General features: G+C 34.3%; 5 protein-coding genes and 1 non-coding gene across 14 annotated transcripts in view; 2 read left to right on the top strand and 4 right to left on the bottom strand.

The window, feature by feature from the left end:
* Positions 1-186: 186 nt before the first annotated feature.
* On the bottom strand, positions 187-305 carry LOC129575813 (5S ribosomal RNA). The gene has a single exon (XR_008688833.1). It is a non-coding gene; the product is annotated as a 5S ribosomal RNA (ribosomal RNA).
* A 2,204-nt stretch (positions 306-2,509) lies between these two features.
* On the bottom strand, positions 2,510-3,719 carry LOC129575406 (general odorant-binding protein 69a-like). The gene is made up of 4 exons (XM_055458998.1): positions 3,611-3,719; positions 3,220-3,493; positions 3,069-3,133; positions 2,510-2,997 (listed from the first exon to the last, which is right to left on the bottom strand). Exons 1-4 carry the CDS (start codon positions 3,674-3,676, stop codon positions 2,980-2,982), a joined length of 423 nt encoding a protein of 140 aa, XP_055314973.1. The 5' UTR covers positions 3,677-3,719; the 3' UTR covers positions 2,510-2,979.
* Positions 3,720-4,457: 738 nt separating this feature from the next.
* LOC129575807 (leucine-rich PPR motif-containing protein, mitochondrial-like) lies at positions 4,458-8,278 on the top strand. The gene is made up of 5 exons (XM_055459888.1): positions 4,458-4,672; positions 4,925-5,045; positions 5,121-5,501; positions 5,563-5,709; positions 5,814-8,278. The coding sequence occupies exons 1-5, from the start codon at positions 4,573-4,575 to the stop codon at positions 8,206-8,208; spliced, it is 3,144 nt and encodes a 1,047-aa protein (XP_055315863.1). The 5' UTR covers positions 4,458-4,572; the 3' UTR covers positions 8,209-8,278.
* Positions 8,279-8,556: 278 nt separating this feature from the next.
* LOC129575809 (uncharacterized) lies at positions 8,557-12,729 on the bottom strand. 9 transcript variants are annotated; one of them, XR_008688830.1, is made up of 5 exons: positions 11,808-12,016; positions 11,456-11,645; positions 9,951-11,351; positions 9,799-9,855; positions 8,557-9,193 (listed from the first exon to the last, which is right to left on the bottom strand). XR_008688830.1 is itself a non-coding variant. In XM_055459890.1 (4 exons), exons 1-4 carry the CDS (start codon positions 12,558-12,560, stop codon positions 11,214-11,216), a joined length of 465 nt encoding a protein of 154 aa, XP_055315865.1. In that variant the 5' UTR covers positions 12,561-12,729; the 3' UTR covers positions 8,557-11,213. The 9 variants fall into 9 exon arrangements, 1 of the variants encoding a protein (XP_055315865.1); XR_008688831.1 differs by having other exon boundaries at positions 11,062-11,351; positions 11,808-12,012; XR_008688827.1 differs by having other exon boundaries at positions 9,799-11,351.
* LOC129575810 (uncharacterized) lies at positions 12,730-14,533 on the top strand. The gene is made up of 5 exons (XM_055459891.1): positions 12,730-12,895; positions 12,963-13,499; positions 13,785-13,946; positions 14,047-14,187; positions 14,260-14,533. Exons 1-5 carry the CDS (start codon positions 12,769-12,771, stop codon positions 14,349-14,351), a joined length of 1,059 nt encoding a protein of 352 aa, XP_055315866.1. The 5' UTR covers positions 12,730-12,768; the 3' UTR covers positions 14,352-14,533.
* Positions 13,473-14,560, bottom strand: part of LOC129575808 (ubiquitin carboxyl-terminal hydrolase calypso) — a 3,148-nt gene continuing 2,060 nt past the window's right edge. The window contains exon 5 of the mRNA XM_055459889.1: positions 13,473-14,560. This exon is cut by the window's right edge and continues 406 nt beyond it. The gene's annotated coding sequence lies outside the window, so the exon portion shown is untranslated.

Here is a 14,560-nt window from a genome sequence, read left to right as displayed (position 1 = left end):
AATTGCCATGAGTTTTTTTTCTTCTATTGAACTCAAATTTCATGCAAAGTTGTCTGCTATTTAATATGCTAAAACTGTAATCTCTATTATTTAATTAAAATTTTGGCAAAGAATCTCTCTATTTTGTTGATAAATATAAAAAAATTAATATTGAGATCGAAAAAATTATTAAAAAAAAAAGAAATGTGCCAACGACACATGGTGTTCCCAGACGGTCACCCATTCAAGTACTAACCATGCTCAATGCAGCTTAACTTCAGTGATCGGACGAGAACTGGTGCTTTTTACATGATATGGTCGTTGACGAATATAAACCGCTGTTGTACGTTAGCGTGTCGCTAATTCTTAATGTCAGAGATATTGAATATCTACAATATTTTCTAAAAGTAAATTCATCGTTCGTCATAAGTAAGTAAGAACACAAGAATTTAAAATGCGAGAACGAAAATAATGCATTTGCTAATATTCTTTAGTTTCGATTTAAAATCAACAGTTCTCCAAAATGTCAGAATTTAAATGTCTCCTCATGAATATATTGATGTCTTTTATCAATACATTTCATTTGTAAACAAAATTCGCACAATTTTTCAGTCATTCTTCAAATAGTTCGTTGGGTTTTTGAAAATAAAATATAAAAACATCAATTCTACGAAATAAATACGGATAAATCTTCGATAAATTTAGTGGTCGGCTCGTTTATTCACACATTTTGTTCAGTTGCGATTCAATCTGTTTTGTGTTCGTGCAACGCCCACATTTGACCGCATTTAAAGCCGCTGAGTTAAAATTTCGTTGCCGGACAAAAGACGTTGGTATATAGAAGTAAAAAAATGTAATTCCTATTACTTTATTACCTACTTATTACTGTAATAAGATGACCTATTACTTATTACTCATCTTATTACTTTGTAATAAATAATGTAAAAATTCATGTTCAGTTCGTGAAACATTCAGAAATTTGCGTTCAATTTATGGTCAAATCAATCGCCCGACAGAATGCACTATTCAACGTATTGTGAAAAAATTCAACTCCACGGGCTCAGTTTGTGATGTGAAGACACCGATTCGACAGCGTACGGGCCGATCTGTGGAAAAAATCGCCACCGCAAGTGCCAGTATTGAAGCCGCTCCAGAAGTGTCTGTTCGTCACCGAGCCCCTTTCGCCGACCATTACATGGCGAATTTTGACCAGGGATCTTGGCTTACATACAAATAACATCCAAATAACTCGTTTACTTGAGCCAGATGACCATTTGAAGCGTCGACAATTTGCGGATTGGGCCCTAGATCAACAGAAAGCGGATCCTGATTTTGGCTCAAAAATCATCTTCAGCGACGAGGCGCATTTCTGTCTAAATGGCTATGTTAACAACCAGAATTGTCGCATTTGGGGCGCGGAAAATCCTCGGCACATTCAAGTGGTTGAAATGAAACCGCAAAAGTGCACTGTTTGGTGTGCTTTTAGGTCGAGAGGTGTCATTGGCCCGTACTTTTTTGAGAACGAAGATGGAAAGCGAGTTAATGTCAATGCCGAGCGATATCAACACATGATTCGTGAATATTTCTGGCCGAGATTGCGTCGGGTGAGAACCAGTGGGCTACCATTCCAACAAGACGGCACCTCATCACACACAAGTCCACCAACAATCCAGGTTTTGAACGAAAAGTTTGACAAACGCGTAATATCGAAAAATGGTATTGTGAATTGGCCGGCAAGATCTTGCGATTTAATACCATTAGACTACTTTCTTTGGGGTTTTATCAAAGGAAAAGTTTATGCGAATAATCCGTCGACGATTGAGGATTTGAAGGCCAACATTCATCGCGAAATCACCAGTGTTCCAGTCGAAATGTGCCAAAATGTCATCAAAAATTGGGCCGATCGGATGGTGTCACTAAAACTCACGGGATGGTCATTTGGATGATATCATTTTCCATTATTAATGTTATGAATAGGGCTACAAATTACATTAAACAACTCGGATATATTCGAATATTTTCTGTGTTTTGTTTCATTTTAACGTTCGGACACTCTTATTGAAACACCCTTTATACACTCGTTTGGATAAACATGCAAACCAATGCAATGGGTGGCTGGCCATTTTTATAAACAAAATTTACTTGGAATGGCATTGAGAGGATATGTTGGAATATGTTGGTTTTCGTGAATATACCGAGAACTCAAAATTTATTTGTGATTAAGTTGTGTATACACAACTTGTGCTGTTGGAGTCAACTTGTGCTGCCAGCAAAAGAATTTCAGCTTATGATACCTAAAATTGCTATTGAATCAATGTAATTGAGAGTATTAGAAATATTATTTAAATTGAAATTGAATAAAAGTCGAATTTTTATAGAAACGGTAAAAGTGTTTTGTACAAGAGCTAGGTGAATGTTTTTCATTGCTGTCGTTGGGGAAATTCAATGTTTTACAAGGAAAAAAGATTACAATTTGAGTGCATATCACATTTCAATATAGAGTGAGGTCATTAAGTTGCTTTTAATTTAGATAAAATTAGACAAATAAGCCGAATTCAGTAGTCAAGTTCGTTTAGATATTGCACTAAATGATTAGATAACAAACGATCCATAGTAACAAGAAATGATGATAATATCCAAATAAAAGATTTTATAAGCAGCATATTCTAAGCAGATTTCATTTGTGTAAGAACAAAAACCACAAAAGTTTTTATATTTATTTTCGCGTTCATTATTAATTTAATATCCTGAAAAATGATTGAATTGTGCAAATTCCCGGGCAGAATATTCGTTGATTTACCAATTTTATTTCTTATACAGAAAATCCACCATATTTAATGGATTTTACGTTGGTTAGAGGTATATGTGGTGATTTATTAAGTAATAGCCAATTTAAAATGTGTACATCCGCAATATTCATTCGATAAAAATAACACACTTAAATCCATACGTGATGATAGCAAAATTATGCATAGTACTGTTGAACCCCCGCTGATGAGACTACGGCAATTCTGCATCCTAAAATATGAAAGAAGATTTTATTATTCAATATTCAACATTGTTTTCCATTTTTGTATACACAATCTGACCTTTGGGTACTTTGTAACGAAGCATTTAAAAGTTAGATACGCTGTATCACATCTAGTATCACCATCTAAAAAGACAATATTTTTGGGGTTTTTTTTTTGTTAATTTGTTCCCATAGACAAGACGACACATGAATATTTTGTAAATAATTACGAATGGTTCCGCAATCGTTGGTTGCATCTTGGAATGTCTCCTTCATACTAGGTGTGAAAAGATGGTAGATTTTAGAGAAATCCACTACTCCGGCATCGTCTATTATACCCGAATGCTCCATAAGACACAGCACGTAACATCTTAGCTCGGGAATATCAGGAAGATTGCCATTTTTACTTTCATCTATATATTTCTCATCTACACCCGTTTGCTCTACACATCCCTTACGCATTTGTTTTAGCGGTGCTCGCAAATGCTCTGCAATGTCTAAAGCCTATAAAAGAGAAACGAACGAATAACCACTATTTTCACTTCATATATATAACAAATTTCACAAAAACCGCTGTCTATTTCTATGTCAAGGAGTAAAGAAATGAAATTCGATACGTACAGCAAGACTTAGCCCGACAACATTCAACACAACGAATAAGAACTTCATTTTTTTCTCTGTTTTCATTACGAATTGATTTGAAGGCGTCAACGTGCTTACTTATATAGACAATTTTCAACGGCCTTAGCGACCACCAAAAACTTTTTAAAAATAGCCAACCACAATTTTTATTATAGTTTTTCTAAGATCAAATGAAGTGCAATTCGTTTGAATAAGCTCAGAATAATCGTTTTGAACAACATTTGTCATTGTTAGCTGATGATTATCTACTGAAATAATACCTATTATATATATAAATCATTTCCTCAAAGTGCTATTGCTATTGTTTCATCACTTCATGAAAATCTAATGAGACGTCACCAAAGCAACTGACTATTTTAGCTTTTTGCATTGTCATTGACCATGTATTAGAAGTGATTGTTTCTTTAAATTTCATATCATTCCGGATAAAACATTGTTTTTCTTTGAAACAATGAAAATTTCCATTCAATCATATTATTTAGACTATTTAACGTTATAATTTAGAGTATAACAAAAGCTTCCGACAATGATGTGTAGATTCGTATTATCTGAACCAATTAGTTCACTAAATGATTTTGTTCCCTTTGTATCATTACTATAGAATAATCTAGAAGAAGATTAAATTTGATTGACTATCACAGAATGAAGAGAGAAGTTTTTTAATCGCAACCATTTTCCAGATGAAATAACAGAATTTTTAAAGTCAAATTCAAGTTAAATATCACGAAAAACGTTAGTACGCATATTTAGAATATTCAAATTGGCGCCAAATTTGGAATACAACAATTGTGACACTGTGGCATATGTCATGGCATGACGTAACGCTACAGTCACAACTGTCAAAATAGAATGGGGAAAGCATGAGCGCAAGAAGAACGACCGGTGACTGAAACATTTTAATTTTTCATTCATAGATTATTTTAGAAAAAAAATCAACTAAAATGTTCCGTTTAATTTTGGCACAAGCTAAAAAACCCATTGATTTGTCTGCATTCACTTTGACATTCTGTGCAAAGGCTACAATTGGCCGTCCAATACGAGGTAATGTCAACACAAGTAGTGGGTTCTAAAGTTGTAAACATGTTTTTTGTGTGTTGTTCTCAACGTATAATTCCAGTTTTAATTCAGAAAGTGAAATAATGTGTGCATCGTAAATTGTAAATTCAGTGCATACATTAGATTAAAGAATATACCTAAGCTATTTTCACAAACAAATTCAGCATTATATAACACTGAATTTATGCTCAAAATGTAAAGAACATAAAGAAACTAAACACTTTTGTATTCCCACAGAGATCAGCGATGTGAAAATTAGTAGAACATTGAACACCGACTCATGTGTGTTTCAGTGTGGAACCAAGCAATTTCTAGTCAATACAAATCAATCACTATCAATTAACTCATCATTCTGTCAGTAAGTTTTCTTCCCACTAAATATGGTTCTTTTTTTTTTCTAAAATAATTTTTCCATTCCTTCCCATATCAATAGTAATTATGCAACGGATGTGACGAATGGAAAAATTGACAAATTAAAGAGTTTAAGTGACTTCATAGCAGAGTTAAACGATCGTGTGAGAAATAATAATCGAATATCACAGTATGAATTGAAAATACTACACAACAAGATAGAAACGCAAAAAGTTACCAACGAACAAGCATTGGTTATATTACGGTTTTGTTCATTTGGCCGCCTCGATCAGAATCTCAGCGAAACGGTGAAAAGCATTTGGTATGAGCTCGAGAAACACGGACACGAATTGGGCACACAACATTACAACTATTTGCTTCAATTTGCAAGTGACAAGCAAGACGTGAACCTCACACAATCAATATTCGATGAATTGATTAGCGATGGCATTGAGCCTGATGCGTAAATGATGCGAAATCTCTTTTGAAGAAAAATGTATTAATCTAAATATTTCTACTTGCAGCACCTCCTATCATTGCTTGTTATCAGTGTATTGTAAATGCGGCAACATCCGAATGGCCAACGAAATTCTCGATATGATGGACCAAAATCAATTGTCGATCGATGAACGTTCATTCAATAATGTGATTCAGTGTCACATCATTTGCGGGTAGGGCTTCTTTTGAAAGCGGATCGATTGGATCCTGTAATTAATTCAATAACTATGTTGAAATAACTATTTAATTCAAAAATGTGTATTTGAATTGCATATAGAAATATTGAAGCCGCCAATGAAACGATTGCTACTTTGAACAAAAATGGATTCAAAATAAATCGGGATACGTTGACAACACTGTTAAGCCATTATGCTAAGGCTGGCGATTTGGAAAATATCCGAAAAACCATTGCAACATTCGAAACCGAAAATATTGAGTTGTTGAATTACGATATTCTCAATGTAATATGCGAATCAGTTGCCAGTGGACATGCTGATAAAATCGATACGCTGTTCGAATACTTGAAACCGAATGCTGAATTGCGAACATCATTGCCAAATGCAATAACATTATTCGTTACAAACAAGCAATCGATCATTTTGCCGAAGATTCTTCAATTTGTCGATAAAGCTGGAGAGGCTGGCGATATCAAATCATTATACAAGCATTTAATCAATGATATGGTTCGTTACGATACATCTGAAGAAGAATTTACCGCGACAATAAAATTGATTGAAGCAACTGGATTCACGGTGAAAAATAGCTTTGAAATGTTCAAGCCGGCGCTGAAGAGTTCATCGGAAGTAATGATTCGCCAGCTACTGGCGCATATGAAGACGAATGGAATTGAAGTAACAGATGTTGCATTTGAGAAATTGTTTCAACTGTCGGCCGGAAAAGGTGTCGATGCCGTATTGGAAGTAATGAACTTAATGTGTACCGATTTTAAAATATATCCACATATCGCTTACATTCGTGATGTCATTTTGCCGGCACTGAATGCCGATGACGATATGGCACTTGCTCTTACCAAATTGAAACAAACAAGAATTCCCGTTCATCGCACCGTCAAAGCATGCGTAAACAGTAGCTTGAACAAATATGATTTTAAAACGGCTATCAATCTGTTGAAAAATTATGAATGTTTCTACGCAAATCGTTTCATTACAGAAACCCTGTTGAATGCATATGCAACCACTGGTGATGTGCGGAATTTCGTGCGAATTGTTAAGATAATTTATGACAATTTTTCGAAAATCAATGAATATTACCGGGAGGCCACTCTATCTGATGCTGATGTAAGGAAGAGACAAATGACATTCGTTGGTGAAATGTTGTATTCATCGATTGCACACACGCTTACCGATGCGAAACGTTTGGCACAATTGATGCATGCATTCATTGCCGAAGGTTTGACCACAAGCCCGAATCAAATCCAAAAAATCCAACAGCACCTTCTCAAAGTGGATGATCAATTGCAAATTGGTCGTTTACTCACACAACTAAGCGCACACAAAATGCAATTGAAGCCAATAAACGCAAAACAACGGGGCGATATGGGCCAGCAGCAAAGTTCCATTGAACTGCAAAGTATGTTGGATGAACAGCGATCGTTGGGCCGAAATGTGGCCGGCACAGAGAAACTATTGTTTCTCGCTCATATTCGTGAAGGAAATGTTTCGGAAGTGGAATCAATGATGAAGTCCAGCAGTACATTGAATATCACGAACGCAAATTATGGCATGTTAATCGATTTGTATGGACGTATCGGTAATTTGGAAAAGGGTTTGAATGTCCTAAAACAAGCTTGCGCAAAAGATCCATCATTCAAATTATATCCAATGACAACGGCACGGCTCGTCACGCTAATGTATGAAAACAAATTTAGTTTCGATGAAATGGAAGCGCTTTTGTATACACAACGCCAGGATAAAGTTATTCTAAATAATAATGTCCCATTCGAACAGTTGCTACAACGAATGGCTGCTGATGGCCATACACAGATGATTGAACAGTTGTTCAGTGCGCTTATAAAATTCAATTACATTAAAGCGACGGTCGATACGACTGGACCTTTGATTACCGTACATTTGAAGATTGCATCGTATGACAAAGCCGTCGAAAAATATGAATATCTTGCAAAAACGTACAAATTTATGCCAATGTCAGTGGTTTTATTCAAGGAATTAATTCAAAAAAATCAAAAAGATTTGTTAGGACGTGCTTTCAACACCCACAAATCGGTTCATGGTGAAAGTGATGCCGTAAGTCGGCTGGCTTTTGCGTACAGTGAATGTGGACAGGTCGACGAGGCAAAATTACTGTTTGCAAGTAATCGCATCCATGACATCACAAAAGAAGTTGGCAAAGTGTGCCGAGTGTATACAACAAGTGATGACATCGAATCAGCGAGAATCCTATTGAAATCTACAGCAGGTGTAGCCTGTGATCGTCGTATAATTTACCAAACTGTTTTGGATATTTATTACAAACATAGTATGGCCGAAAAAGCCCTGGAATTGTGGACAGAGATTTCAAACGATAACATTTTACCCACACCGAATTTCATCGATAAATTGGCCGAACTGTTAAAGGCCAACAACATAGAACTTCCATCCGATTTGGAAACGAAAATAACAGCTAATTTTAAAATTCAATCAAAGAATCGTTAACTATTGAATTGTTTTTTCTTTCAATTAAGTTCTGCATTGTTAGTGTAAATAAAGAGAAAATGAATGAAAACCACAAACTTTTTTTTTTGAAAATTCCACAGAAAATATTGTTCATTGATCAGTAAGCAGATGCACCGTTTTGAACTGGATTATTTACGATTGCACAAAAATTATTTGAGCAGTGGCTGAAAAAGGTGAAGTTTGTTAAAATCATTTCCATATATGTATCATCGACCGAAATGATAATTTTGAAAAGAAAGATTTTTTTTTTTAGCTAAGAAGTTCACTCACATAGTCACTCCTTTCCGTTCATCACTATAGGGAAGGAGATTTTTAAAACACGTACCATTGTTTTCAAAAATACAGTTACATTTAATTATATTAGAATTATACATGTATAATCTAGTAAAAACAAAATAAAATACATTCTTGATTCTAGATATACAAACACACAATTAATTTAAAATTGAAATGACAAAATCGAGCAAAACAAAAAAAAAACAAAATATTTACATAAATCCAAAAAGAAAATCGAATACAAATACGAAATAAAAAATGGTTTCAATGACAAAAAAAATGTTTGTCATAACAATATAAGATCATTTTTGGCAGGAGAAAAACTCCCGTGATTTTTGAACAATGTTTCAAGAGAAAAAAAACCATGAAATTTGATACAATTTCAAATCGGACGAATGTGTGAATGAAAGTGATGGAAAGTTGTTAAAAAATATATGAGCACAGCACGTTTCTTTTCCGTCTATTTTTTCTTCGCGTATTTATTGCGTCCCTTTCGTCGTTTGCCACCGGTTGATTTTTGTGTCGTTTTCTTGTTATACATTTTATTTCCACGGTTGCCATTTCCACCCAGACTATTTACCGATTTTCGTGGTGTTGGCAATTGTTGTGCTACCAATTCGGCTAAAATTCCTCGTTGCGCAAGCATCGATAAAAATGTACAAATAAACTCGTCATAATTGTGGGTTGACTAAAAAAATTTAATGCAAAAGTATCCGAATAATTATTATATTTTTTTCTTCAACAATATATTCAACGCGTTCGTTTAATATTCTTTCTGACTTGGACACCATTTGTGTTTATCATTACGACAAACTTGTTTGAATGACATTAAAACGTACAGATTAATAAAGCCAATGACTGAAGTAAAGAAGCAATTTATCTGTCAGTTGTCCAATTCGTATTGAATTGAATGTGATTTTTTTCGCATAATATTGGAAGAAAAACTACATTGAATATATAAATATCTACCTTGATATTTATTTCCCTAAAACATCGAAAAAAAATTTTTTTTGTTCTAATTCCAGCGTTTTTTTTTCTTGTGTATCATCATCGATTAAATATGAAATTTTTCCAAAGAAAAAAAAAACAAACAGTATAAAACACACACAGAGAAGAAGAAGAAAAAGCGAAAAAAAGAAAGAAAATTGAGATTGAGTCTAAGTATAAGTAATAATCCTAATTAATATTGATTAAATTGTGTTTAGAAAAAAGTGAAGGAAAATTAAAAACAAAAACGAAGAGGAAAAAAGATTGAATTCTTTTGTGAAGGTACACATCAATGGTAATATTTACGGTTATAGTGTGCAGTTTTAATATGCTACCCTTTCCACTGTTCACTACGCCTACTAGCTGCAATATTGATAAAAAAAATTTGTAGTAATAACAAAGAAAGAAAAAAAATTATAAGAACAAAAATAAGTCCTAAAGAAAAAAAAATATCTAACCCCTTTTCAATGTCATTCAGTTCAATTTGAATTTGCTTTCAATTGCATCCACATTGATTTCGATCCACTGTTCGATGGATGCGAATGTTGGCGGGGCGGGTTTAAAATTGGTTTACATCGATTCAACCACACACCAAGCAGAAACAGTCATGTGGGCGTGTGTGTGAATGAGGTAAGGTGTGTATACCAATTTCCCCAAAGTTGGAATAGCGAAACAATATTTCAACGAAATATATGCAATGAAACCAACGTTAAACACCGTCAACTAATCTACATCATAGCAAAAACCAAACAAAAAAAAAGCATCTCTGTGGGGTTGCGTTGTATTTCGCACTGAGTTAAATATTTTTACAGCCTTCACCACATATATACATTCTTGAATATAATATGTAGATTTTTATTAAATTGAATTGAATAGTTTTGGTGGATGTTACAATGATCTTTCTATCATTTTTTTTGTTGTTGCATTTATTTCTCGCAAACCAAATGGCTCTTTTTCTATGGTAAGCGTTTATTTGTTGCAAAACATTGTTTGCATTTTTTTGTTTTCATTCAGTTAGCCAAATTTCACGTGCGCGCCCAATTTCACGTTCGATTAATGTGTGACAATTTGTGACGATGCACGTGAGTGTGTGTGTGTGTGTGTATGACTCAAATCAAATGATTATGATGACAATTTATCTGTATCTATGTCCAAGGTATACATCCACTGACTAACGGCATACAATGATGCATGCATTCGGATCTTTCGTTTCTTTGCAAATGCACAACGAATCTCTATAACAATTTATTTTGTTTTTTCTTCTCCATTTTGTAATATTTAAATCCTCTAAAATATTCTATGCATGTCTCGTGTGCAAGTACGAACTTTCTATCTTCATATAATTTTTGTTATGGTTTTCTTTCCCATTTAAGTTCTTTGTAATTTGAATTTCAAAATTCTTTCATGCTAATAGTAAACAAATAAAATGATATTGATTCTTACAACATTCGTCTTTAGCCCTATTTTTGTTGGTTTGTTTTGTTTTGTTGCTTTCTCGATAAATTCCACGGAACGGTTGTGTTTATTTTATCGAGATTTCTCGCAAACGAGAGTTGTTATTTTTTTTACCCATTAGCTCGTAATTTTCTTGTAATTATTTCCAATGGAGTCGTTATTTATTCCGTCGTTTTTTAAGCACACACTCTGCGGGTGTTTTGATCGATTTGTTGTTTGAATGTGATTGAGTGAGGGTGTGTGGTGTGCGGTAACAAAAACCGTCCTTATTCAGCAAACCACAAATTGGTTGGTTGATAATGTCCATGCTTGCTTGGCACTTGAGCCGGACTCAATGGGCCAAACTGGCTGTATTGGGCTGGGAACTGAATATGGGCTGGCAATGGATGATGCGCTGGCAATACCTATTTTCAAATTATTCAAGATTAAATACGTGTTCCAATGACGCGAATAAAAGGCGAATCAAAACTAAATTCATAGAATTGTATCATTTGAAAAAGTAATTTACTTGGCGATTTGATCCATTGTGAGCAGGTGGCGGCACCACACGGTTGTAATTTTGATACGGAGCCTGAGACACGAACACCGTCGGTCGTCGATACATTTCATTTTGCGCATATGTTAAATCCTGTTGTAAGATTCCTGGCGAGCCTCCGAGCGGCGTATTCGACTGATGTGTTTGACGGTACATAGGCGCTCTGGCAAAAAGATAAGAAAAGAAAATTCGATTAAAATTATGGGATTAGAAATATTTTAGACCAACAATTTATTTGCAAATAACCTAATACTGAAATATTCTTGTTTTATATTGGGGCAATTAAACAATCTAAATGAATTTCGATGGAAAAAAATGCGAATACCGATAACAGACGCTAGCAAATCGACACAAAATACCACACACTCTGATCAAACAAAAATCATTTCGGAAAGAAACTCAAAGTAACTTATCATATGGCTCCGTTTTGTATGCGAGAAACGAGAGAAAACGAAAATCAGAAGAACCAAGTGGAATGTGGAATAGTCATTTATATGACCATCAACAACGGCAACAATAAAATAAAATATAAACATATTGACTGACGCACACATGCACCGCAGACAGGTAAACGCTTTGTTCTTCACACCATAGATAAATTGCCACAATATATTTTAAATGTAAGTTAATTGACACATAACAGCCAATGCCATCTCAATTCCAAACGGTTAAATTATAGAATTTTTGGCAACTTTTTTCAATCGAGTGAGACTTTGCTAGAATATAGTCAACTTTACGGCGACGTTAACAGCTTCTCTGTGGACTGTTACTGCGCGTTACATAAATCGTATTGAAGTTTTGCAATGGTTACCCGATGCATTTGCCAATATACTATGTTGTGTGTGCAGAGAAGCTGCTAGTGTTGATTATATTCAACTCAAGCCACACACGGTTGAAAAGTTACTCGAAATATTCAATGATTCAATTGTTTGGAATTGAGATGGCATTGACTGTCTTCTATTGTTCTGGCAATTTGTGTATGCTTCACACATTCCACAAAGGTAGGAGAAGAAGGAGAATAACTAGATAAAAACAACACGACTGAACAACGTAAAGTGACGCACAGGTAAATATGCATTGTAACCCTGTAACGCTTGACGTTGTCGTATGGCAACGTTCGGAGGCTATTGTCTGGACAAGAGATAGAAAAAGTTTTAGGCGTTGTCGGGTTAAAATGGTTTTGGGCATTTCAATGCATTTCTTTACATATTTAGCATTTGAGCATAGTTCAAAGGATCGATTAGTGGGAGTAGGAATCTCAAGCACTGAACACGTAGTACGCAAGTATGGAGAATATTCTAATTTTCTTTTTATTTTCTGTATTTCTGTTTGGACATATTCAATCCGAAAGTTTTAATTTGTTAAAATATTACGAAAATTCGGTGGATGCTCTTATTTCTGATGGACTAAAAGGTATAAATTTGTATACGATCCAGAGAAGCGAATTCGATTTTGAGACGATTTTTTTTTTAATTTTCAGATACAAAATATTGTCAATCAATTTTGTTACCCACAGAACACATATTGAAAAAAACGCTAGACTCAACGTTTGTCAAATCAAAAAGTGGTGCAGTGTTGAGTGAAGTTAATCGTATAGATTTGTGTTGTCGTTCGCTTTATAAATGTAATGCTCACAAATACAACGAACTGAACCAAACCACTGCATGGAACAGTGGAATTCGCCACTGTGAATGCGTTAATTCGTTTAAAATATGCTTGAAGAGTCTAAATACTTCATTATCAAATAAATTCGATTTCATTCACTCTATAAATACTACAAAATGCTCTTCAAATGATCATCCAATCATCAAGTGCACTGCATTTGAAAAATATTCTGACAAATTGTTGCAATTATCCAAAACTATCAATTCGAACAACAGAGAAAAATACTTTAAACGTTGCATTAAGTATGAATCGGACCAAAATCGAGAAAAGCAATTTCAAATTTTCGATATGCCCTTCAATGAAAACGAGATGTTCACAACTAGAGTTTTTCTTTTAAAAGACCGTCAATCAGGTAGGTTTATTTGTAATAAATAATTAAATATTCAGCCAAAATATTGTCATGCTATGTTTAAATCTTCTTATTGAATTCATTAAATTGATGACAATTGCAAATTGATGACACTGAGTGCATAATGTAAACAAATTTTCTGTCTTATCACTTTGTCACATAACCTCAAATGCTGTGTCAGTTTTTTTCTTCGCCAAATCGTTTAATCAGTCCAAGTAACTTCTACCGCGAAAACGAATTGTTCAATCGAAATGAAAATCAAAATTTTTATTCTCGTCACCCCTTTAGTGTTAAAAGGAATGATTGTAGACAGTAAAATTATGGACGAATTGGACAAACTCGACACGAACCAAAAATTTAAAACCGAAAAAGAGGCCGCAAAATTTGTTTTTAAGGTGATGCAAATCGTTTCATCGATCGGATGCGAGGTTTTGGACACATTTTTTGAAGGTAAATAGCTTGTTTTCAATCGATTTAGTATTTTCGTGTTGTACACTTCTTCGTTCTATCATACTAGTGATTATGTTGTTATTTTTCCATATGATTTTAGATATGGGGTCGGGTATTGAGGAAGTGAAAAATCATTACGATGAAGAAGAACTCGAGGGAGGATACACCAAAGTTCAGTTTGCCATGAAGGTGACGGAAATACTGATCAAAGTGGCGTGTGAAAATCTCAATATTATCAATGGTAATAGGAGAAAAATTGTGATTTTCTCTTTGGGATTCAATTGACAACCAGATATTTTTTTCTTCATTTTAGCCGGTAGCTCAAAACCACAACCATTGCCATTCCCATTCAACTTCTATGCTGGCAGCAACCCGAGCATCAACATTAACTGTCCACTGAACTAGGAAGATGGATCGCTGCGCTAGCCCATTCGAAACATTGAATAAATTGTTGATTCGGAAAGCGTGCAAACTGCCAAACCATTAAATTTTCAAAAATAGTTACATTTAATTATATTAGAATTGTACATGTATAATCTAGTAAAAACAAAATAAAATACATTCTTTATTCTAGATATACAAACACACAATTAATTTAAAATTGAAATGACAAA

Source organism: Sitodiplosis mosellana, unplaced genomic scaffold (genome assembly GCF_009176505.1).
Source record: "Sitodiplosis mosellana isolate CC-2019 unplaced genomic scaffold, AAFC_SMos_1.0 Smas_scaffold_6167, whole genome shotgun sequence".
NCBI lineage: Eukaryota > Metazoa > Arthropoda > Insecta > Diptera > Cecidomyiidae > Sitodiplosis > Sitodiplosis mosellana.
The sequence above is the reverse complement of the archived record's forward strand: the minus strand, read 5'-3'. Positions and strand labels throughout refer to the sequence as shown.